A 23779-nucleotide genomic window follows, 5' to 3' on the forward strand; every position below is an offset into this window, starting at 1 on the left:
ACGGGCAATTCAGCATAACCAATTCACCTGACCCGCACATCTTTGGACTGTGGGAGGAAACCGGAGCACCCGGAGGAAACCCACGCAGACACAGGGAACCCAGGTCTCTGGCGCTGTGAGGCAGCAGTGCTAACCACTGTGCCACCGTGCCGCCCACATTTGAAGGTGGTCATACTATATAAAGAATGTGAATGCACTGGGAGAGTGCAGAAGAGGTTTAAGTGAATGAGGCACTTCAATTCTGAGAATAGATTGGAGAAACTAGGATGGCTTTCCTCAGAAAGAAGACTAAGACAACATTTTATGGAAGCTTTCAAATTTGTGATGCATCTGCAGTGAGTACAATGGACACCAGCCATCTTACCACACAGTAATCCATTTCTCTACATTTTACTAATCACTTTATATATTGTTCCTTTCAAAATATTTCCCAAATTGTGTTCTGAAATAATGTAGCATCCACCCAATAGTCAAGCCTGGCAAATGGTTATTTATGTTACTGTGACTGTGTGGTTTAAGAAAAACTTAACAACATTCTTTTCATTGTTCTGGTGAAAACCTTGTTTATAACCCACCATCCAATCAAAACAAGCTTTAACTATTCACTATGTCAAATTCTTTCATAATTTGATAAGGCAGATTGACAGTAGAAGAAACAAATTGGCAGTTTTTAAGAAAATATTATTCAACTCAAAACATATTTAAGTTAGAGATATGTATCCAGACTACAAAATATAGACAGATAATTTATGTGCCATTAATTAATATTTACCTCGTAGTCGTGAAGACTCCGTAAACAATGGGATTCCTTTCGTCTTTTGTATGGAGCAGAAACACGTCCTCTGCAAAGAATAATGAAGCAATTAAAATTAGTAATTTGAATGGCAGAAATGTGTTAGATTCTCTCTTACCAATGGGCAGCTTCTAAACACTTTTCTATCAATCCATTAATATATCAGTTTGCAAACAAAAAATGGACATTGTTGTCCCATTGTGTCTCCTATTCCAGAAAGCCTTTTGACCAGACCTTCTGGTCTTCTAATGCTCTTACTGTAAGATGCTAATCTTTCATAAGGCTGCTGATTCCACAACACAGAGTGTGACAAGAACTTAGATTACTTAGATTACTTACAGTGTGGAAACAGACCCTTCGGCCCAACAAGTCCACACCGACCCGCCGAAGCGCAACCCACCCAGACCCATTCCCCTACATTTACCCTTTCATCTAACACTACAGACAATTTAGCATGGCCAATTCACCTAACCTGCACATTCTTGGACTGTGGGAGTAAACCGGAGCACCCGGAGGAAACCCACGCAGACACAGGGAGAATGTGCAAACATTCTCAAGAGAAGATGGCAAATCTCCCTCAAAAACTGACAAGAGGTTTTGCACTGCCCAAACAGGCAGGTTACACTGCTCAGCGCTTCAATATAATCACCGAGGTGTAAAAGGCACAGGAGACTGAAAAAAGGAGAATTTATTAACAGCTAAAGGCATTAGGAATATAGCGATCAGGTTACTCATTGGCTTTCAAATGTACTAACTCAGAGAAGTATATTAGCCCAATCTGGACAGCTTGCATCTATTTATGCTGCACATTCCAATGACATTTTTTAGAAGGAGTGATGTGGCTAATCATTATTTTTACAAGATTGACAGCAAGACAATAATTCACTGAGCATTCCAGGACTGTAGATTGATGAAATCTGTTCACTGCTCAGAACTCTGTCGCCTGTCTGTTATTTTTTTTAACTAGGAAAAAGTTTGTGACCTTATTTATTAAAATTTGAACCTGACCGATTCTGACCCCATCAAGATCAGTTGAGCAGATAGGCATAACAATGAGAGTAACACATCTATCATCACCCCAAGGAGAGCTGGAGAGAAGGGGGGAGAAGGAGCTTTGTAGGATCTTGTACTACCAATAATGGAAGCCCTGAAAGGCTAACTGAACAGCAGTTATGTTTGAATTGAGAGACCATCAGTCATAAAATTACAATGCTAATAATTTCTGGAATTATCAGAGTCATTGAGAAATACTGCTTCTTTAAATCTGTCTGTGTGGCTTGACAGAGTCTGAGATGGGTCTGCACAAACAACCAGAGTGTGTGGGGTAAGGTACTGCCATCAACCTTCCTTTCTATGTTGTGTCTGAGACGCTATCTGTTAACATTGATAACAAGTAAATGATCATGGAGCTGCAAAAAGAAGAGGCACTTGTCTTACACAACTCAATGTATTTAACTGTATGATAGCAACTTGTCAGGTAATACTGATTGGTTAGGCACAGGATCAAGAGAAGATACAGCTATCTTAAAATCATTGAATCGCTACAGTGTGGAAACAGGCCATTTGGCCCATTGACTCTGCACTGATCTTCCAAAGACCATTTCACCAAGTTCCACTATCCCCACCCTATTCCCCTAACCCTGTAGCTCCCTTGGCTAATCCATCTAACCTGCATATCTTTCGACTTGTCTGGGATCATGTACTGAACTGCTCCTGATTCCAGATGAAGTGCTTATGCCCGAATTTCCTGTTCATTGGATGCTGCCTGACCTGCTGCGCTTTTCCAGCAACACATTTTCAGCTCTGATACTCCAGCATCTGCAGACCTCACTTTCTCCTGCTCCTTCTTCACCCAAAGACTGTGCAGCATCATCAGATTGGGTAGAGTTTAATGCATCTTCAATATTAACTTTCAGAACCATCACCATTTAGAAAGAGATCAATTGTGAAATCTGCCACACATGCCTGGTTAAACCTTTAATGACCACCTTTTCACTTTGACCAGCCCAGTGATGTATTTTAAAGAAATCGCTGATTAAATTTCCATACTGTTAGCAGAGAGCAAATCCAACGAGGTTCTGCAGTGAAATTTGTACTTACGCAGTTCATCAAAATATGTGTCAACCCCATCAGGACCTGGGACAGAACACACCAGGCGGGCTTTAAGGAATGTTGTCCATTTATTGATGAGGCTGCGTTGTCCTCCAACATCATTCTGGAGATAAAAAAAATAGAAGAATATAAATTTATAAAGATTTGGTCTACTCTATGGCATTCAAATTATAGTATCAAATTTGTCTCACATGAAGTCACCTATTGTGTGCATGTACAGATTCATCGCAGTTTGGAATTAGACATCGATGACAATGCACTGAGAATGAATATCGTGAGTATCAATAATTGTCAAACACTCTGCCCATGTCTCAGAAAGTTGGCAGATAAATTGATTCAGAGAATTGGTTAATGTAACTTTTTGACTGACTGCTGCCAAATGTAAGAGAGGAAACAACTGTAACTCTCACATAATGCTGCTCTACCTGACGACACTTCCCAGTACTTTATGCTTTTATTTCCTATTTCAAGTACCCACAGTATTGGCCTCAATTTTGTAACAAAAGACTTTCCAACACCCAATATAGAGATGGAATCAAACCAGTTCTGGCTTCGAGCCCATATTTACAGTGAAACAATTCCAAATAATGGAGCAAGTAAACATGGCTCAGAAATCATAAACATACACTTCAATCATTGGCACAGATGCCACAAAGTTAGAATCCCACTCGGAAATTCATCAAGCTGGGATCTTTCACTTAATGAGGAGGAGTCCAAACAAACCCGTGCAAGGGAGAATGGTGGTCTCGATGTGCAGGGTAAAAAGTGAGGTCTGCAGATGCTGGAGATCACAGCTGCAAATGAGATGCTGCCTGGCCTGCTGTGCTTTGACCAGCAACACAGTCTCGATGTGCAGACCAAGGATTAGAATTTTCATATGTAACAAGAAACCCACTCCAAGAGGTATTGTTGGCACCTGTTTTGCCAGCTGTAGCAATTAGTGGATCCAATCCTGCGGTTGCCACGAACACACATGGGGGAATTAGAGAAGATCCTTTACCTCAGGGTTGCTGTTATACAACAAGGCGCAGTTTGTTTAGTTGGATTATCCTCTGCATTTAAACATCAATCAAACCATTACCATTTCTAAAGCAGACTGAGAGACTAATTGGCAAGTTTCCAAAGCTTGATCATTCACTCCATTGTCAGAATAAATAGGGCAATCACTCTCCTTCGTTCCCACCAGGGGATGGTGTGCTGTTCGCTTGGCATTGCTTTATTACACTGTGACTGAGAAGACTTGCTGTGTATAACAGGAACAAAAATTGGCATCCCACAGCCTTGGCAACCAACCCTTACAGCTTGTTAAATTGATATAATTCTACTTAATGTTCAATAAAAGCAAGCAGCAGAAATCATTTTCAGAGCTATTCTTTAATGGAAAGGATATATATTACAGAAGTTCTAAGGAGCACACCGCCCTCAAAGGGATCAAAGGATTAAATTAATAGACAAGTGTTTTATAAAGTTTATTAATGTTTAGCTCATTAACCGATGACCTCACCAAAAACTACTGATTCACTGAAAACTTTTGCTGTAAATTTCTGGTGAGGTCAAAGGGTTAATTAGCTCTTGTAGAAAATCTGCACATGTACTGCTTTGGCAGTTAAACTTCCTCATTCATAAAATAAATTGTAAAACAATGAAACTGTCTATTCTTTTCCTTAAGATGTCACATTATATACTGCATTGATCCTTTATTACACACAAATCAATCTTTTATTTTCCAAATGTTGATCATCTGTTACACTTCAGACACCATCTAAAATATAACACCAGGAAGCGATTCTCTCTACATCCTTACTTTGATAATATTGAGGTCATTCAGAACTCTGTTGCCTTGTTCTATCTTTCACCAATTCCCATTTCCCAGTCATCCCCGAGATTCCTGACCTACATCAGCACCTGATTAATCAACCACTCAGTTTTACCATTCTGATCTTTGTTTTTGCATCCTCCGTGGTATCACTTCTCCTGATCTCTGCAAATTTACAGCCCTTTGCAAACTCTGCAGTCCACCACTCTGAGCCTGTTCAGCATCTGACTTGCTCCACCATCCACTGCTGTATCATTTTTATTCATTCCCAGGATAAAGACATCTCTGGCTAGGCAGCATTTCTTGTCCATCCCACTTTGCTGTGGGTCTGGAGTCACATGTAGGGCAGACCAGGTAAGGATGGCAGATTTCCATCCCAAAAAGATATTAGTGAATCAGATGGGTTTTATGGCAATCATTGTGGTAACAAATAGACTTCTTTAAAAATTCCAGATCATTATCTACCATAATGGGATTCAAATTTGTTTCCTCAGTTCTGAATTATTAGCCCAGTGACATACCACAATGGCCCCAGCTCCATCTCTAGTTACACTGACCGTAAGCTCTGAAATCCACTGTTTTAAACTTTCCACCTCTCCATCTCTCATTAAGATTCTCCTTAAAACCTAACTCTTTGACCAAGCTTTTAGTTTTAATATTTCCTTCCATGTCTCAGTGGCAAATTTTCTTCATAACAATCTTCACTGTCAGTGGGACAAAATTCTGGATTTCCCTCCCCACACAGTGAGGGTATACCACAGCAACTAGAGCTTTGAAGAATATATGAGGACAGGGTTTTAAAAGCCAGTTTCAACTTCACTGAAGTGGACTAGTGGGACTAAATGTTTTTGTGTGCAGCAGCCTGTATTTGAGTGTCATTGTGCTATGATGATCCAAATTGATGAACTATTCCCCAGTTACCCCTGTGTTGAAGGTAAAGACCATTTCATACTCTGAGAGCTAGATGGAGATAGCTGGCAGAACCAATGGAAGGGCAGCCTTGGTCACTCTGAGTGCTGCAAACCACTCAGTAAAAGAATCAAGACAACACAGAATCCTTACAGTGTGGAAGCAGGCCATTCAGCCCATCAAGTCCACACTGACCTTCTGAAGAGCGTCTATCCAGACCCACACCCCTGCCCTATCCCTGTAACCTCATATTGCCCATGGCTAATCTATTTAGCCTACACACCCCTGGACACTCTGGGCAATTTAGCATGGCCAATCCACCCTAACCTGCATATCTTCAGACTGTGGGAGGAAACCAGAGCACCCGAAGGAAACTCACACAGACATGGGGAGAATGTGAAAACTCCACACAGACAGTCACCCGAGGCTGGAATCATGCCCAGGTCCCTGGCGCTGTGAGGAATGAGCTGACAAAGCAAGAATCTCAAAAAGCAACTGTGTATTTATCAATATCAAGGCTACAAGTCACCTCCACAGCAATAGGCAAAAGTGAGGACTACAGCTGATGGAATCCAGAGTTTAGATTAGAGTGATGCTGGAAAAGCACAATAGGTCAGGCAGCATCCGAGGAGCAGAAAAATTGATGTTTCGAGCAAAAACCATTCCTGCTGTGCTTTTCCAGCACCACTCTAGACTCCACAGCAATAGGTTTTACATCTAACTAAGACACCTATTAAGATTATCACAAATAATGAAAAACTATGAATAATTTCATTAATAAATCAGGGACTGCTTCATATATTTTTTTTAAAACTTCAAGCCTTTTGGACTCAACTTTTTTCTTTAACCTGTGTAGATGTGCGTTGCATTATGAATCCTTCTCGCATTTAGTAATTAATAAATTCACTGGTTCATTCATGAGTCTGATTAAATTGGATCATTTTAAAACATATGTTCATTTCAGTCTGAGAGGAAGGTATCTGTGAGGAAAAGGATCCTTTTTAAATTCATCTTGTTGCTGCCAACTGAAGGGGTGGATGTATGAAGGAGAGAAGCCAGCTCATCCCTGCTCACCTGGGAGCTTAACAATTTGGTCTTTCAGTTGGAATCAGAGTGAATCTTGAATGTCACCAGGTGTCTGCTCATTGCAATACAGACTGCTCATTGTTCCAAAAACAAAGGATCTAACAACGTTAACAAAATAACAATTCAAACCACATTAACCTCGTTTGGATAGTTATTGGATAAGATTTCTTCTCTCAGACGGGTGTGAGTCTTTGGAACACCTTGCTGCAGAGAGCTGTGGGAGCAGAGTTCCTGTGTATATTTAAGGTTGAGACTGACCTTGATCAGTCGGGAAAATGCAGGAAATTGGATGTAGAGAAGATGTTTCCATTAGTAGGAGGGTCTTGGACCTGAGAGCTTGGCCTCAGATTGAAGGACGACCCTCTAGAACAGTGTTGAGAAAGAATTTCTTTAGCCAGAGAGTGGTGAATCTGTGGAACTCATTACTGCAGTGGCCAGTGGAGGCCAAGTCAGTGAGCGCATTTAAGACAGAGATAGATAGATTCTTAATTAATAAGGGGATCAAAGTTTATGGGGAGAAGGTAAGAGAATGGGATTGAGACACATATCAGTTCTGATTGACTGGTTGACCTCATACAATAAGAGTTCCCTGATTGAAGCTGTTAATCTGGTCCAAACAGGGAGTCCTGGCTGACAGATAAAATACAAGTGTCATTCTGACTCTGAGAGCTGGCTGTGAGGGAGCTGGACTGATATCAAGGACCTTCCACGTGTATGTAAAAGGTGACGGGATACCAGCCTCTGTGGAGTTATTTAAGAATCAATGGGCTGAATGGCCTAATTCTGCTCTTATATTTTATGATCTCATGGATGTGGGGAGTGTCAGATCAGCCATGATTCTGTTGAATGATGGAACAAACTCGGGAGGCCGAGTGGTCTATTCCTGTTCCTACGGTCTTTAGGCCCTTACGGATAGGATCTTCTATAAAAGTTTAATTCATAATCATTTCTTACTAACTCAAAATTATACACTACCGGAATATTTGACAGAAAATTTCTAATTTGACCAAACTGGTTCGGTTGGATTTGTGCTTCGGGTTTTGATTAGATTTCCCCCTGAAGAAAATTCAGCTTGATCTCCGTTATATTGCATTTCACAAACTTGTCTTGTTCAAAACCAAAGCTATTAATGTGAGGACAATGGCAAATAGAATAGAAAATGTACCTAAAAATGCATTTAAGATGAAGATAAAATAAGAAGAGTGAGTACACGGTGTATTTCACACTATCTATAACAACTTTGCTCAGCAGGGTTTCTATTTTAGTATTCGGCCTCAGCTCTTGTTAAGTCAGTCCCAGCAATACCAAAACTGACAATAAATGTCCATTGCAAGTTATTAAAGCCGAATTCAGGGTACCGAGGGAGGAAGAGAGAAAAATCCCAAACAATTGTAATGTGGTTGAAGGCACACACCACAATTAACACATGGGAATTAGAAACATTCCCACTCGTTTATGTAGTAAGTAAATCATTCAACACAAAAACTGAATGATATTGCAATAAAAGGCAATGCAGACTATTTCAAAAAGAAAGTGAACTCAGTTTGTTTTTCAGATGGATTATGTCTTACTGGGGAACCAACCTACTGGGAAAGCAATTCTGGAATGTTGACAAATAATCCCTTTTCTGAAGCTCTCTTTTATAATTTCCAGTTGCTTTATTTTCCTTTCTCACTTTAACAAGCACCCAGAGTGCAGTTAACAAAATCACCTCTGCACATTATAGCTGGTCCCAATGGATTCCAAACTGGGCGTCAGTGAGCAGGTGCTGCTTGATAGCACTACTGATAACACCTTCCATCACTTTACTGGTGATCGAGAGTAGAATGATGGAGTGGTAATTGACTGGGTTGGATTTGTCCTGCTTTTTGTGTTGAGGACATATCCAGACAATTTTCCACTGTTAGGTAGATGCCAGTATTGTAACTGTATTGAAAGATTTTGGGTTAGAGAGTAGTTAGTTCTGGAGCACAAGTTTACTACTATTGCCCATAATCTTTGCCATCTCCAGTGTCTTGAAACATTTCTTGTTATCAAGAGTGAATGTTTCAGGTCCATTGACTATTCAACAGATTGTAGGTTGTACTTTGGCAATAAATTGTACAGGGGTATAATGTATCACGGTCGCAGGAGTTCAGAGGCCAGGTTCACATGGACTGTATAAGGAGCTACAGCTGCAAATGTGTTGCTGGTCAAAGCACAGCAGGTTAGGCAGCATCTCAGGAATAGAGGAGCTAAGCAGGTAGCCGGGGTTTAATGTATGGCATTGTTTAGTGTAAATAGGGCATGAGGAGTGTGTTGGGTCATTGAGGGGCTGGGATTTCTTCTTATTTCTATTTTCAATTGTCATAGCTTTGACAAAGTCCTAGAGCACTGAGGCCCTTCTCCTGCCTAGCATCTCCACCCATAGCCCAATAACCTCTGACCACCTTCTGGGACAGAGACCACCATTCCCACACATATCTGCACCTGCTCACCCCTCTCCACCAAAATAAACATCCAGACTTCCAAGTTGCTTCCTCCTAGTCAGCTTTAGACAGCTTGGAATTGTTCACCCTTTGCAATCCCAGTGCTGGGGGTAATATTCAGATCCCACAATCTAAAACTGGGTCTAACAGAGGCTGTCACATTGCTCACACTGTCCTTTGAGGAAGAACGGATGGCTCATTATATGATTGTTGTGCTACATCTTGTAGTGACTGCTTTTTGTTGGGTGAGTGGGTTTTTAAAGAAGCTAAGTTAGAGATCAGGTTACCTAAAGAGCATCTGGCATTTCAGAATTAATAAACAGACTGCTTTGACATTAAGTTTGAAGATGCTAATGACAAGAGAATGACAGGTCTCCAAGAGACTAAGATGCAGGCGTTAGCACTTTCCTGACAAGCTGATCTGGTCTTAATTCTCACTTTTATGGCTTTAAAGCAAGGCAGCCTTTATAATTATTATACTCCTTTAAGTTTTCTATATACTGGATTTAGCTGCATAATAACACGAATAGTGCTGTTGAACTAAAGCCATCCCAGGATTAGGTTAAGTCTGGCTGTTGGCTCAGAGGCCTCCGTGAGGAAAAATACCCATCAATCTATTTTCATAAGTCAAGAAGTAATGCCTTAAAAACTGAGAGAACAGAGCAGCTAAAAGTAGGTTATGGAAGACTGCTCCCAGGTGCTAAATTTGGTTTTCTGAAATCTGAAGACTGTAAGATGTTGCTAAAATGCTTTTGAATTAAATGCAATTCACACACCAGTTAGTAGGGTCTTACATATAAACTGTAACATACTTTTGCTGGCACTGATATCTGCACTTTTGAAGGTCATGTAAAAGTTTCTGGCATTGGAAACCTAATACTCACATAATGTGTAAGTCATGTTATTTAGTGAAAAAGGACAGAAATTGCTGGAGGAACTCAGCAGCTCTGGCAGCATCTGTGGAGGAGAAAGCAGAGTCAATATGTCAAGTCCAGGGACCCTTCTTCAGTAGGTACTCAAAATGTTAACTGTTTTTTCTCCATAAATACTGCCAGACCTACTGAGTTCTTCCAGAAATTTCTGGTTATGCTTCCGATTTCCAGCATTTGCAGCACTTTGTTTTATTTTTATGTTGCTTAGTGATACATATTGGGAAGGAATATATTCAATTCCTCAAATGCCCCTTGCTCAGAAATGTGAACAGTCACAGCAATGTAAAACATGTTCACTGACTCAGATCTATCATAGGCTAAAAGTTCTTAAGACTGCCATAGCTAATTAAAATAAACACAAATTTATCGTACCCTATTTGCAAAATATTTTTCAGGACTAACTACACTTGTACCCATTGTGGAGAAAGCAACACTTTACCAGACCTCTGTCAATGCTTTGATACTATAAGGCAAAGAAAGCCACTCAACGGGGAAGTGGATAAATACAAGTGATTTTCTCAAGCTCCCTGTGAAATAATGTTGCAACGTCATTCATTCCTCCTCAAAATTTTGATTAAAGACTGGAAACTGACTGAGCAAATTTTCACCAGCGATCTGTGTTCACTCAGATGCAGACTCCGAACTGATAGCAATATTCCTTGTTTTCCTTCAGGCTGTAAGAAAAGGATAGCAGCTGTCTAACTGCAAATAGAAATATTCAACCTTGTAATCATACAAATTATTAACAATGTATTGATTTCACTAAAATCAAGGGGCGTTCTCCATTTGGGAGATAAGTTTACAGCAAAATATGGAATGTGCACCATGTTGATATTTTTGGAAAACATTTCTGTAAATTTTATTTTTAAAAATGTTGACATTAAGTCTTGAAGCCTAGTGAATGAATAATGTCGTGGCTGTGCAATTTGCTGAATATCTTCTTGCAGTACAAAGGTATTGGAACAGACCATCCAAATATGGAGCTGTCACAGTTTCCAATCTTAGTGCCCGGAAATTAAGGTACATCACACTCACTATTGTTTCCTGCTGTGTTCTCCCAATGGATAAGGAGCAGAACTTGTTTTCTCAAACATTCCTAAACATGGTTTAGAAAGGAGTAGAAGCAACTTGAAGTGGGGTTACTCATTTCGTATTGAGCTACAGATAGTTAACAAGCTGTGTTCTTAAAGATACTGAAAACAGCCAATCACAGGTCAATTAGGATATGTGAACACAGCAGAGAAAAGAGGTAGACATTCATCCTATGAGCTTACTACAGACTAAACCCAGTCGCTGTAATGCGACTAATTAATTTTGGAGCCTAATTTTGCATAAGAACTTGCTTTTGTTTGAACATAAGAATTAGAGGCAAGAGTAGCTGGCTCAGCTCCTCAAGCCATGTAATACAATCATGGCTGATATTGGACATTAGTAAAGTGATAACATCATTGATAGTTGAAGGGTGCAGTAAACAATATGGATTTATATTCAGCTTCATGCGGAAATTTGGACGATCTTCATTTCACTATTACCTTAGAAAGAACTTTGACATCCAACATGCCCTTTAGAAATTGTCTTTTTAGTGGCCAGGTAGCTTTTAGTCCTTCCACTTATATAGATGAAACTAAACCTCCTCACCTCATAACGCAACTTGCATAATCTAATCAAATCTTAAAAAATGATGTTTTGGCAATAATAACATAATTACTGCATCATCGCATTGGTTATAATTTTTCAAAAAATCCTTGGATTCTGGAGTACTGAAGGATTGGAAAATTGCCAATGACTCGCCCAATCAAAAAGAGGGTAAAACATTAGACAAAAAGTGGTCAATTTTGGCTGACTAACCAAATATCTAATGTTGGAAATATACTGGAATCAATGATTAAGGGAGTAATGGCAGAGCTTTTGGAAACTCAATCTAATCAAGCAGAGTCAGCATGGTTTTGTAAAAGGGAAATAGTATCTGACTAATTTATTAAAGACTTTCAAAGTAGTTTCAACCAGCATAGATAGAAGGGAACAAGTAGATGTGTCATACTGGACTTCCTGGAGTCGTTCAACAAGGTACCTGACAAAATGTAAAGTCATAAGATAAGAGCCAATGGTGTTGGAGGGAATATATTGATGCCGATAGACAATTGGCTCATGGGCAGGAAACAGCAAATGGACATAAGGGATTCTTTTACAGGTTGGTGACCTGTGACCAGTGGGATTTCACAGGGATCAGTGCTGGGACCGTAATTGTTTATAATGCAGATATTCACAACTTGATGGAAGGAAGTGAATGTATTGTAGCCAAGTTTGTAAATGACACAAAAACAACTGCAAAGGTGAGTTTTAAGAGAGACACAAACATGTACAGAGGGACATTTAAGGTTAAGTAAATGGGCAAAAGTTGGCAAATAGAATATTGTGTGGGAAAATGTAAAGTTGTTCACTCTGGAAAGGGGCATAAAGGAACAGAATTTGAGTTAAATGGAGAAAAGCTGCAGAAAACTGCAACACAAAGGAATTTGGGAGTACTTACAGAAAGCTAACACAAAAATACAGCAGGTAGTCAGGAAGGCCAATAGAATGTTGTTCCTTATTTCAAGGGGTTTAGTGTATATGGGTTAGATTCGTGAACCGTGAATAACAAGAGAAATCGTATGACTAGCCAAGAGGAAAAGGGAAGCGTACATAAGGCCTGGGCAGCTGAGAACAGAAAGGGCCCTGGAGGAATATCGGAAGAGTAGGACAAGTCTTAAACAAGGAATCAAGCAGCTAAAAGGAGTTATGAAATAGCTTTAGAGAGCAGAATTAAGGAGAATCCCAAAGCATTTTATTCTTATATAAGCAAGCTGGTAACTAGGGAAAGGATTGGTCCAATAAAGGATAATGAAGGAAGGCTCTGTATCGAACCTGAGAGAATGGGTGAGATTCTAAATGATCACTTTGCATCAGTGTTCACTGAAGAGTAGAACATGATGAATGTTAAGATGAGAGATAGAAATTTGATTAGTCTGGACCATGTTGACATAAATAGGGAAGATGTGTTGGGTAGGCTAGAGGTTATTAAGGTGGACAAATCCCCAGGACCGGATGGGATCTATCCCAGGTTGCTGAGGGAGGTGAGAGAGGAAATAGCTGGGGCCCTGACAGATATCTTTGTAGTATCCTTAAACACAAGTGAGGTGCCGAGGACTGGAGGGTTGCTCATGTTGTTCCCTTGTACAAGATGGTAGGAGGGATATTCCAGGTAACTACAGACCAGTGAGCCTGACATCAGTGGTGGGAAAGTTGCTGGAGAAGGTACTGAGGGATAGGATCTATTTATATTTAGAAAAGAACGAGTTAATCAGTGATAGGCAACATGATTTTGTGCGGGATAGATCGTGCCTTACCAACTTAATAGAGTTCTTCGAGAAAGTGACCAAGTTGATGGATGAAGGAAGGGCTGTTGATGTCATATACTTTAGTAAGGCGTTCGATAAGGTTCCCCATGGTCGACTAATGGAGAAAGTGAAGTCACATGGTGTGCAGGGTGTTCTAGCTAGGTGGATAAAGAACTGGTTGAGCAACAGGAGACAGAGAGTAGTAGCTGAAGGGAGTTTCTCGAAATGGAGAAAGGTGACTAGTGGGTGTTCCACAGGGGTCAGTGCTGGGGCCACTGTTGTTTGTAATATACATAAATGATCTGGAAGACGGCACTGTTGGTATGATCAGCAAGTTTGCAGATGACACAAAGATTGATGGAGTAGCAGAAAACATAGGGAACTGTCAGAGAATACAGATAGACTGGAGAGTTGGGTGGGGAAGTGGCAGATGGAGTTCAATCCAGACAATTGTGAGATGATGAATTTAGGGAAGACTAATTCTAGAGCAAATTCTACAATGAATGGAAGAACCTTGGGAAAAGTTGATGAGCAGAGAGATCTGGGAGTGTAGGTCCATTGTACCCTGAAGGTTGCTGCACAGGTGGATAGAGTGGTCAAGAAGGCATAGAGTATGTTTGCCTTCATCGGACGGGGTATTGAGTATAAGAGCTGGCAGGTCATGTTAAAATTGTACACAATGTTGGTTTGGCCACATTTCGAATACTGTGTACAGTTCTGGTCGCCACATTACCAAAAGGATGTGGATGCTTTGGAGAGGGTGCAGAGAAGGTTTACGAGGATGTTGCCTGGTATGGAAGGTGTTAGCTATGAAGAGAGGTTGAGTAAGTTAGGTTTGCTTTCATTTGAAAAAAGGAGATTGAGGAGAAGGTGATAAACAGGGTAAATAGAGACAAGCTTTTTCCCAGGGTGAAGGATTCAGTAACGAGAGGTCACGCTTTCAAGGTGAGAGGTGAAAAGTTTAAGGGGGATACACACGGCAAGTACTTCACAGAGAGGGTGGTGGGCGTCTGGAATGCATTGCCAACAGAGGTGGTAGAGGCAGGCACGGTAGATTCATTTAAGATTCGTCTGGACAGAGCATGAGTAGGTGGGGAGCAGAGGGATACAGATGCTTAGGAATTGACTGACAGGTTTAGACAGTAGATCTGGATCGACTCAGGATTGGAGGGCTGAAGGGCCTGTTCCTGGGCTGTAAATTTTCTTTGTTCTTCTTTGTTCTTTGTTTTTATAAGAGTAGAGATGTCTTACAGCAACTGGCCAAGGTGTTGATGAGATCACATTGAGCACTGCGAGCAGTTTTGGTCTTTTTATTTCAGAAAGGAAATCATTCCATTGGAGGCAGTTCAGAGAAGGTTTACCAAAAAGATCCCTATATAGAACACGATTGGGACTCCCGTTACTGAAGTTTAGAAGAATGAAAAGTTATCTCACTGAAACATATCAGATTCTTAAGGGGCTTTCCTTTATTCGAGAGTCAAGGACCAGAAACATAGTCTCAGAATAAAGGAGTGCCATGCTGAGACTGAGATGAGGAGGAATTTCTTCTCTAAGAGAGTTGAGGGGCTTTAGAGTCAATCTGTATATTTAAGGTCGTGATAGATAGATTCTTGATCAGTTGGGGAATCAAAGGTTATGGGGAAAGGGCAGAAAAGTGGATGTGAGGAATGTCAGATCAGGTATGATCCTATTGAATGGTGGAGCACGTTTCAGGAGCTGGATGGTCTCTTCTTGTTCCTATTTCTTAGGGTCGTATCATACAGTATCAGATCGTGAAGTAATTTTGAATTATTCTCGGTAAATCCGCTGATTGAGCATCAATCACTTTGTACAGTTGTTCACACGCTTGGAACTCCATAACATTCAAATGGCCAACCTGAGGCAATCACTTCGATGTGACAGTGTAGACTAGCATCACGACCTTGCATTAAATAATGTGCTATATTTGTACTGATCAATTTAAGTCACCCCACTGTATATTTTGTTTCTTTATGCGATGAGAACTAGAACTAAGTTCTCCTTTTGTTTTTGTCAGGATGATGTTATTGAGTTCCATGAAGAAATTGGCATCAGATCAAATGTTTATTCATTAACAATTGTGGAAAATAAGTTCCTTCAAGGTCACACATTTCCCAGAAAGAATTTGTTTGTCTGTTAAACTAATTGACAAGATCAAAGTTTCTCAGCACTGAACTATCCAGTAAACATTACAAGGATATTTCTGTACAACGGTAAAATATATCATAGGCCAAGATAATAAAAATATAACCACTTACAAAAACAAGTCAACCGCTCTGATATTTTATTGTCTGAAAGAATTAAATGTTACTGTACCTGTTACTGCACAAATCTGAATGATGCACTTTGCCTTCATTTAGAATGACAGTAAAATGTGTTCCTATTGTTGCACATACCAATGTTTTCATTAGGCTTAAAGTGACAATATATTAACAAAGTTTATCAATGTATGAAAAAGTTTCATGTGATGACTCTGAAGTGTTTAATGCATCTGAGCTATAATCTGAACTTGACCCTCACATTTTACTTTACAAAGGACCCTGACCAAATACCGACCAAACCTGGTCGATCTACCAGGGAGAAGGTGCAACAAACCAGAATTGATCAGGGACCTTGAAGTGAAGGAGCCATTGGGAAGTAGTGACCATAATCCAATAAGCTTCAATCTGCAATTTGAGAGGGAGAGGGTACAATCGGAAGTGACAATATTTCAGTTGAATAAAGGGAACGACGGATCTGTCAAAGTTCAATACCTTAGCAGGGATGACAGTGGAGGAACAATGGCGGATATTTCTGTGTATAATGCAGAAGGTGCAGGATCAGTTCATTCCAAAAAGGAAGAACGATCCTAGGAGGAGGCATGGGTGGCCATGGCTGATGAGGGAAGTTAAGAAACATATAACGTTAAAAGAGAAAAAGTATAACATAGCAAAGATAAGTGGGAAAACGGAGGACTGGGAAGCTTTTAAAGAACAGAGGATTACTAAGAAGTAAATACACAGAGAAAAAATGAGGTACAAAGGTAAACTGGCCAAAAATATAAAGGAGGATAGTAAAAGCTTTTTTAGGTATGTGAAAGGCAAAAAAATGGTTAAGACTAAAATTGGGCCCTTGAAGACAGAAACAGGGGAATATATTACGGGGAACAAAGAAATGGCAAAAGAATTGAATTGATACTTCAGATCTGTGTTCACTGGGGAAGACACAAGCAATCTTCCTGAGGTAACAGTGGCTGAAGGACCTGAACTTAAGGGAATCTATATTTGCCAGGAATTGGTGTTGGAGAGACTGTTAGTCTGAAGGTTGATAAGTCCCTGGGGCCTGATGGCCTACATCCCAGGGTACTGAAGGAGGTGGCTCGGGAAATCGTGGATGTGTTGGTGATTATTTTCCAGAGTTCGATAGATTCAGGATCAGTTCCTGTGGATTGGAGGGTGGCTAATGTTGTACCACTTTTTAAGAAAGGTGGAAGAGAGAAAGCAGGAAATTATAGATCAGTTAGTCTGACCTCAGTGATGGGAAAGGTGCTGGAGTCTATTATAAAGGATGAAATTATGACACATCTGAATAGTAGCAACAGGATAGGTCAGAGTCAGCATGGATTTATGAACGGGAACTCAAGCTTGACTAATCTTCTGGATTTTTTTGAGGATGTAACTCTGAAGATGGACGAGGGAGATCCAGTAGATGTAGTGTACCTGGACTTTCAGAAAGCTTTTGATAGGAGTTTAGTGAGCAAAATTAGGGCACATGGTATTGGGGGCAAAGTACTTTGGATTGAAAGTTGGTTGGCTGACAGGAAACAAAGAGTAGTGATAAATGGCTCCATTTCGGAATGGCAGGCAGTGACCAGTGGGGTACCGCAGGGATCAGTGCTGGGACCGCAACTTTTACAATATATATTAATGATATAGAAGATGGTATTAGTAATAACATTAGCAAATTTGCTGATGATACTAAGCTAGGTGGCAGGGTGAAATGTGATGAGGATGTTAGGAGATTACAGGGTGACCTGGACAGGTTAGGTGAGTGGGCAGATGCATGGCAGATGCAGTTTAATGTGGATAAATGTATGGTTATCCACTTTGGTGGCAAGAACAGGAAGGCAGATTACTACCTAAATGGAATCAATTTAGGTAAAGGGACAGTACAAAGAGATCTGGGTGTTCTTGTACACCAGTCAATGAAGGTAAGCATGCAGGTACAGCAGGTAGTGAAGAAGGCTAATAGCAGGCTGGCCTTAATAACAAGAGGGATTGAGTATAGAAGCAAAGAAGTTCTTCTGCAGCTGTACAGTGCCCTGGTGAGACCACACCTGGAGTATTGTATGCAGTTCTGGTCTCCAAATCTGAGGAAAAACATTCTGGCTATTGAGGGAGTGCAGCGTAGGTTCACAAGGTCAATTCCTGGAATGGCAGGACTATCTTACGCTGATAGACTGGAGCGACTGGTCTTGTATACCCTTGAGTTTAGAAGACTGAGAGGGGATCTGATTGAGACATATAAGATTATTAAAGGATTGGACACTCTGGAGGCAGGAAACATGTTTCCGCTGATGGGTGAGTGCCGAACCAGATTAAAAATACGGGGTAGACCATTTAGGACAGAGTTGAGGAGAAACTTCTTCACCCAGAGAGTGGTGGCTGTGTGGAATGCTCTGCCCCAGAGGGCAGTGGAGGCCCAGTCTCTGGATTCATTTAAGAAAGAGTTGGATAGAGCTCTCAAGGATAGTGGAATCAAGACTTATGGAGATAAGGCAGGAGCAGGATACTGATTAAGGATGATCAGCCATGATTATATTGAATGGTGGTGCAGGCTTGAAGGGCGGAATGGCCTACTCCTGCACCTATTGTCTATTGTATTTACTTTGAACAGTTCAATGTCATTGGCCTTTAAGGAACAGAAGAGTGTAAACACTCCTCCATTTATACAATCCATTGAAACACAGCATGCAACACTATAATCGTCCCAATACTGCAGTGTACAATGACCATTCTCACAGGAGATCAACTGGAAATAAATAAAAAAAGACTTTGTAATGTGTCACATGCCAGATGTTAGAACTTGACTGGAAAAGAATATTCAGAAAAACACTCAAGAAAGCCAACATGTGGAAATTTCATCTGATTTGTGTCAGAAATTTACAAACATTTAAACTAACATTTGCTTGCCTCCACAAGTTCACAAGAATCAAAGATCATCAATGTAGACAATGGGTCGATAGGAAGTATTTAAGCAATGCCATTATAGGGCCAGGCCCTGGTAACACAACCTTTGCAGCTGTTATCCACACCCAGACTACCCACAAGCAGTAGCACAGAAAGTCCACTTATTGTCATCATAAAGTACTATTCAAGGGAGTCGGGTGAATGCCAGAACAGTTTATTACAGAGTCTACTTCTCTTAACATAACCATAATTTCTAAGTTTCTCGGAAATCTTTGCAATTACATTCAATCTATTGGAGATTCTGTTCTTGGGAGTCGAGCAGGGAGCTAACTTGAAAACCCAAAGCAATTATAATGTCAGACAGTCCGTTCACAATGTCAAGTTCAAAGACATTAATGTTGGAAGAAAGATGTAGGTGGCAAAAAAATCCAAAGAAAATTCCAGAACCATGATTACTGTATCCACTAAATATATAACAACAGGTTTCACAGGGACCTTGGTAACAGTTGCATAGAGTGTTCTGTTTGGTATATACAGACTAACACTTCCATGCCTCCACAATAACACTTTTTAACTTTAATAAGTTAGTTTTTCTTTATTTTTTGATGCTAATGAGCGTATCACTTCCATTCAATGGCAGCATATTTGAAACATTATTGCACATTGAGTTGTGATGATGTTTGGGGCAGAGGGTGGTGAGGAGGGATGGGGGTGTGTGCTGGGGCTTTCCAGCCAAACAGATAGAGGGACCAGAGAGGGAAGACCAGCTGATCCCTGGAGAGATAGCGGCATTATGGTCTCCCAGTCCAGAGCTGGCTCATGTTCCAAAGGCATGGGTTCAAATCCCACCATGGTGATGTGTTACCTAACCCTGGGGCTGGGTCCTGACAGAGAACAACTATCAGGGAATATATGTATCCAACAACTAAATACATCAAACCTTATTGGTATAGTAGAGCTCAGGCTGAGCGACTTTCCTGATTGATTAGAAATCAGCAATATCGATTCAAGAAGCTTGTGCCTTTATAGCAATATCATAACATGATGGCACATTGATGCCCATTTGAAGATACATCCTGATGGTAAATAACTGCATCACCACAACAATTCCCCTTTCCTTCAGGGAATAGCATTTCTCCTTGTGGAAGCATGTGTAAGGATACAAATCAACAAAACAGGGCCATATTTACATATATAATCTCTACACATTGTGATAATACATCAGATGATGTACAATGTGACAGCATCGTGTTCTTACACAGTTCCCACAATCCTGACACAGATATTCATACTGTTGTATTCTAAACAAAAAATTCAAAGAACTGCAGATGCTGGAAATCGGAATCAAAAACAGAAGTTGCTGGAGAAACTCAGCAGGTCTGGCATCTGTGGAGTGAAAGCAAAGTGAACAATTCAGGTCGGTGACCCTTCTGCAGAGCATTTGAGGAGATTGCGGGGCTGCACCTTAAATATCGCTGGCATATACAGAACCATACGTTGCAGAAGTCAGAACAATTTACTCCCCCGCTTCCCCCCACCCCCACCCCCCCAACCTCACCCACCCCTGACCCTGCCACACTAATGTGTCCAAATGTCACTGCCTATGCCCAGAGACAGCAAGCTGACTGTTTAACTCAGAGACCAAGCCATACCTGGGAGGATTCCATCCTATCCATGAGAAGAGGGGAAGCAAGGTTTTTATTTTACTCTTCCCAGTAGCTAGAATCGGCCCATTCAACCCTGACTGGTAAACAATGAAAGACAGCACCAATGCCTGCTAAAAAAATTATACTGTGACCATACCACAGTGGAAGTAGTGGTGAAGATAACGTGGTGAATCACAGACTGTTTCTCTGATAAAGAAACATAATTTATTTTCCCGAGTACTGTTTATTTCTCTCCTGATTGTTACCATGGCTATAAAGTAGATTTATTTATTATAAGGGTTGACTATCGTTGAAAATGGACAATCTGAATAGAACTCCATTGTTGAATTTATTCTTATTGGCTTAGGGCCAAGTAGACACAAGTTTACTGACTGTTTAAAGAGAAAAAGCTTTAGCATAAATCTGACTTTGTTCATGCAAAGCAATCCAAAGTCCAAAGTACAAGTACTTTAACGTACATATAGTGTTATCCCTGATGAAAGGCTCTGTGTCCACTTAAAGACTTTCTGAAGAAAATTACTCCAAGCCACACCATCAATACAGACTTCAGAAACAGGGCTTGTTGCGATATAATATTACATACCTTCATTACAGGAAAAATAAACCAGCCCATCAACAATTCACAGGGAAAAGAGAAAATGAGATTTCCCATTTTGCACTTGCATCAGTGTCCCACTAATTATTACCAGACGGTAAAGTCAGTGACACTAAGGTATAACTTTCAGAAATGTATGCAGGGTCCCTAAAATGAACATAAGGGATTTACTTGTGTATATTTGAAATTGAATAATTTTCAACAATGGATCAGTGAAAGGATCAATCTTATACTCAAACATTGCAATATAATCACCCCCTTGTGAGCTGTAGGGAGATGATGGGATAGTGTGATTGTTACTTGACTCACAGACCAGCAACCCAGGTGAGAGAGGTTCATATCCCATCTGGGCAGTTGGTAGAGTACAAATTCATCATAAACATGCTGGAATCAAGTATGTTATAATTCCAGCAACAAGTCAGATTTCAGAGTGAAATAGAAATTGCTGGAAAATCTCAGGAAGTCTGGTAGCATCTGTGAAGAGAAAAACAGAGTTAACTTTTTGGATCCAGTGACTTTTCCCCAGAACTGATGGTAGCTAGGAAAATGTTGGTTTTTATGCAGAAGGAAGGTGGACAGAAGGTGTAAGGAATAAATTTGGGATAGAGCCCAGAGGAATGAATGGCGGCTAATGGAGACTGTTAGTGGGTAACAATGGCTTGTGTGTAATAGCAGATCATGTGATAACAAGGCCTGGTGTGTGAGGGTTGAGTTTTATATGTAGATAGGGTGGAGGGGAAGGGCTAAGGAGTAAACGATAGGTGGGGAGAGAGCCTAAAAAGAGAGAACGGTTGGACAGAAAAGGGGGTGGCTAACAGTCAGACTGGGCGTATCAATATCAGCTGATGGGGACTATTAGTATCTAACGATGGGTTGTGTGTATTAGCATACCATGTGATAACAAGGCCTGGTGTGTGGGGGTCAGGGCTAGGACGTGGAAGAGTTCAGGTCCTAAAATTGTTGAATTTGATATTGAATCCACAAGTCTGCAGGGTCCCCAAGGGGAAAATGAGGAGCTGTTCTTCCAGCTTGCACTGAGCTTCACTGGAGCACTGCAGCGAGCCTGAGACTGAGACGTTGGTCACAGAACAGGGTGGGCTGTTAAAGCAGCTCTTCAAATGCTCAGGCTCGCCGCAGTGCTCCAGTGAAGCTCAATGCAAGCTGGAAGAACAGCTCCTCATTTTCCACTTGGGAACTCAACAGTCTTCTTGACTCAACACTGAGTTCAACAATGTTAGGGCTTGAGGTGCCTTCTCCCATGTCCTTACCTCACTAGATGCTATTTCCTTCAGTTACTGTCTGAGCCTTAAAGTAATCTGCTGCTCACTATTCTTTAATGTGGGTTCCTGAAATTTGTGTTTTAAGGTCTTGGCAAATGTCTTCCTCACTGGCATATCAACAGCCTCTGCCTTGGAATCTTTCTTCCCATTGGTTTCTAAACTGTTCAGACTCTACACCCTGACTATTGGGAGACTGCTTCAAATAGCACATCAGCTGTTATAGATCTCTTGTCACTAAATTAATCCCTCTCTCTGCCTCTGGAGGTCATAAAACTTGAGTCAGCTAATCTCTGGGCAATTATTTCTGCAGGTTGTTTGGTGGTTATTGAGCTAAAATTGCATAATTTCTTATAAATGCACATTAAACTAACTGTTCAAAATGACTTTCTGACCATTAAAAACAGTCAAGATTAGAGTGATGCTGGAAAAGCACAACAGATCAGGCAGCATCCTGCAGGATTTTCCTGCTTCTCGGATGCTGCCTGACCTGCTGTGCTTTTCCAGCACCACTCTAATCTTGACTCCAATCTCCAGCATCTGCAGTACCCACCTCTGCCTAGCCCATTAAAAAAAGTGCCACTTCTTCACAGAATGGAAAAGAAAAATCAATCTCTTCACCATCTTAGAACCCAGGTAACGATGTTTTATCATGAACCTTCATCATAAAAGCAAGTCTTAGTAACAGTGATCATTAAAACATTGTCAATGGTCATAAAAACTTCATCTGATAAATTAATGATCTTTCAAGATGGAAATCTGACATTCTTATCCAATCTGGCCGAAATGTGACTTCAGACACACAATAATATGATTGAATCTTAAATACTATCTGTATCTAAACACTACAGTGTCAAAACAAGGAAGGAAATTAGATATAGACTGCCTGGCATTGATTAAGGTACCAGAAATCTCAACCCTGCAAAGTCTATTTTACTAACATCTGGGGGCTTATGCCAATACTGTGACAGTGTCTTACAGCCTCATATATTTTTACCCATGGAATACCAATGTCCCAGACTCTACCATCACCATCTACAACAAATGGCATCACATTGATATACATTTAAGAAAGACTAGCCCTGAAAGTCAATGAGATCCCAATGAAGTCTCATGATATTAGACCAAACATGGGCAAGGAAATCTCCTGCCGATGACCCCAAATTTTTTCAGCCTCTAAGCCCAATCCAGTTCAGAGCCTGTGAACAGCTTCCAACACATTTATATTCTTCCTTAAATAGGGAGACTAATATTGCAGGCAGTACTCTCGTTGTGTTCTCAGCAATACCCTCACTATTTTTATATAACTTCACTATTTTTATATTCAACGCCCCTCACGATAAATGATAATATTCTGTTCATTTTCATATATTTTAGTATGAGTGAAGTGAATAAAGCACTATATGAAAGTTATTTAAGCTAATGTTAGCCCTTAGTACTACAAGATATCATGGTGAAAATTAATTCTAAAAATCACTGGAATGAATACTAAGCTCAGAAGGTTTGCCAACAAATACATTTGGTGCAGTCACATAAGAGCATGTGTTTATCTTTGTTCTAA

At 40.5% G+C, this 23779-nt stretch overlaps 1 protein-coding gene across 4 annotated transcripts in view; it reads right to left on the bottom strand.

Moving 5' to 3' along the window:
- sema3d (sema domain, immunoglobulin domain (Ig), short basic domain, secreted, (semaphorin) 3D) overlaps positions 1-23779 on the bottom strand; it is a 356167-nt gene that overhangs the window by 105443 nt on the left and 226945 nt on the right. For all 4 annotated transcript variants that reach the window (XM_060842587.1, XM_060842584.1, XM_060842586.1 and 1 more), the window contains exons 9-10: positions 2894-3008; positions 773-842 (exon numbers count right to left, since the gene is read on the bottom strand). In XM_060842587.1, coding sequence (XP_060698570.1) covers positions 773-842; positions 2894-3008 — 185 coding nt within the window. The remainder of the gene's footprint in view (positions 1-772; positions 843-2893; positions 3009-23779) is intronic.

Source organism: Hemiscyllium ocellatum, chromosome 23, assembly GCF_020745735.1.
Source record: "Hemiscyllium ocellatum isolate sHemOce1 chromosome 23, sHemOce1.pat.X.cur, whole genome shotgun sequence".
Classification (NCBI taxonomy): domain Eukaryota; kingdom Metazoa; phylum Chordata; class Chondrichthyes; order Orectolobiformes; family Hemiscylliidae; genus Hemiscyllium; species Hemiscyllium ocellatum.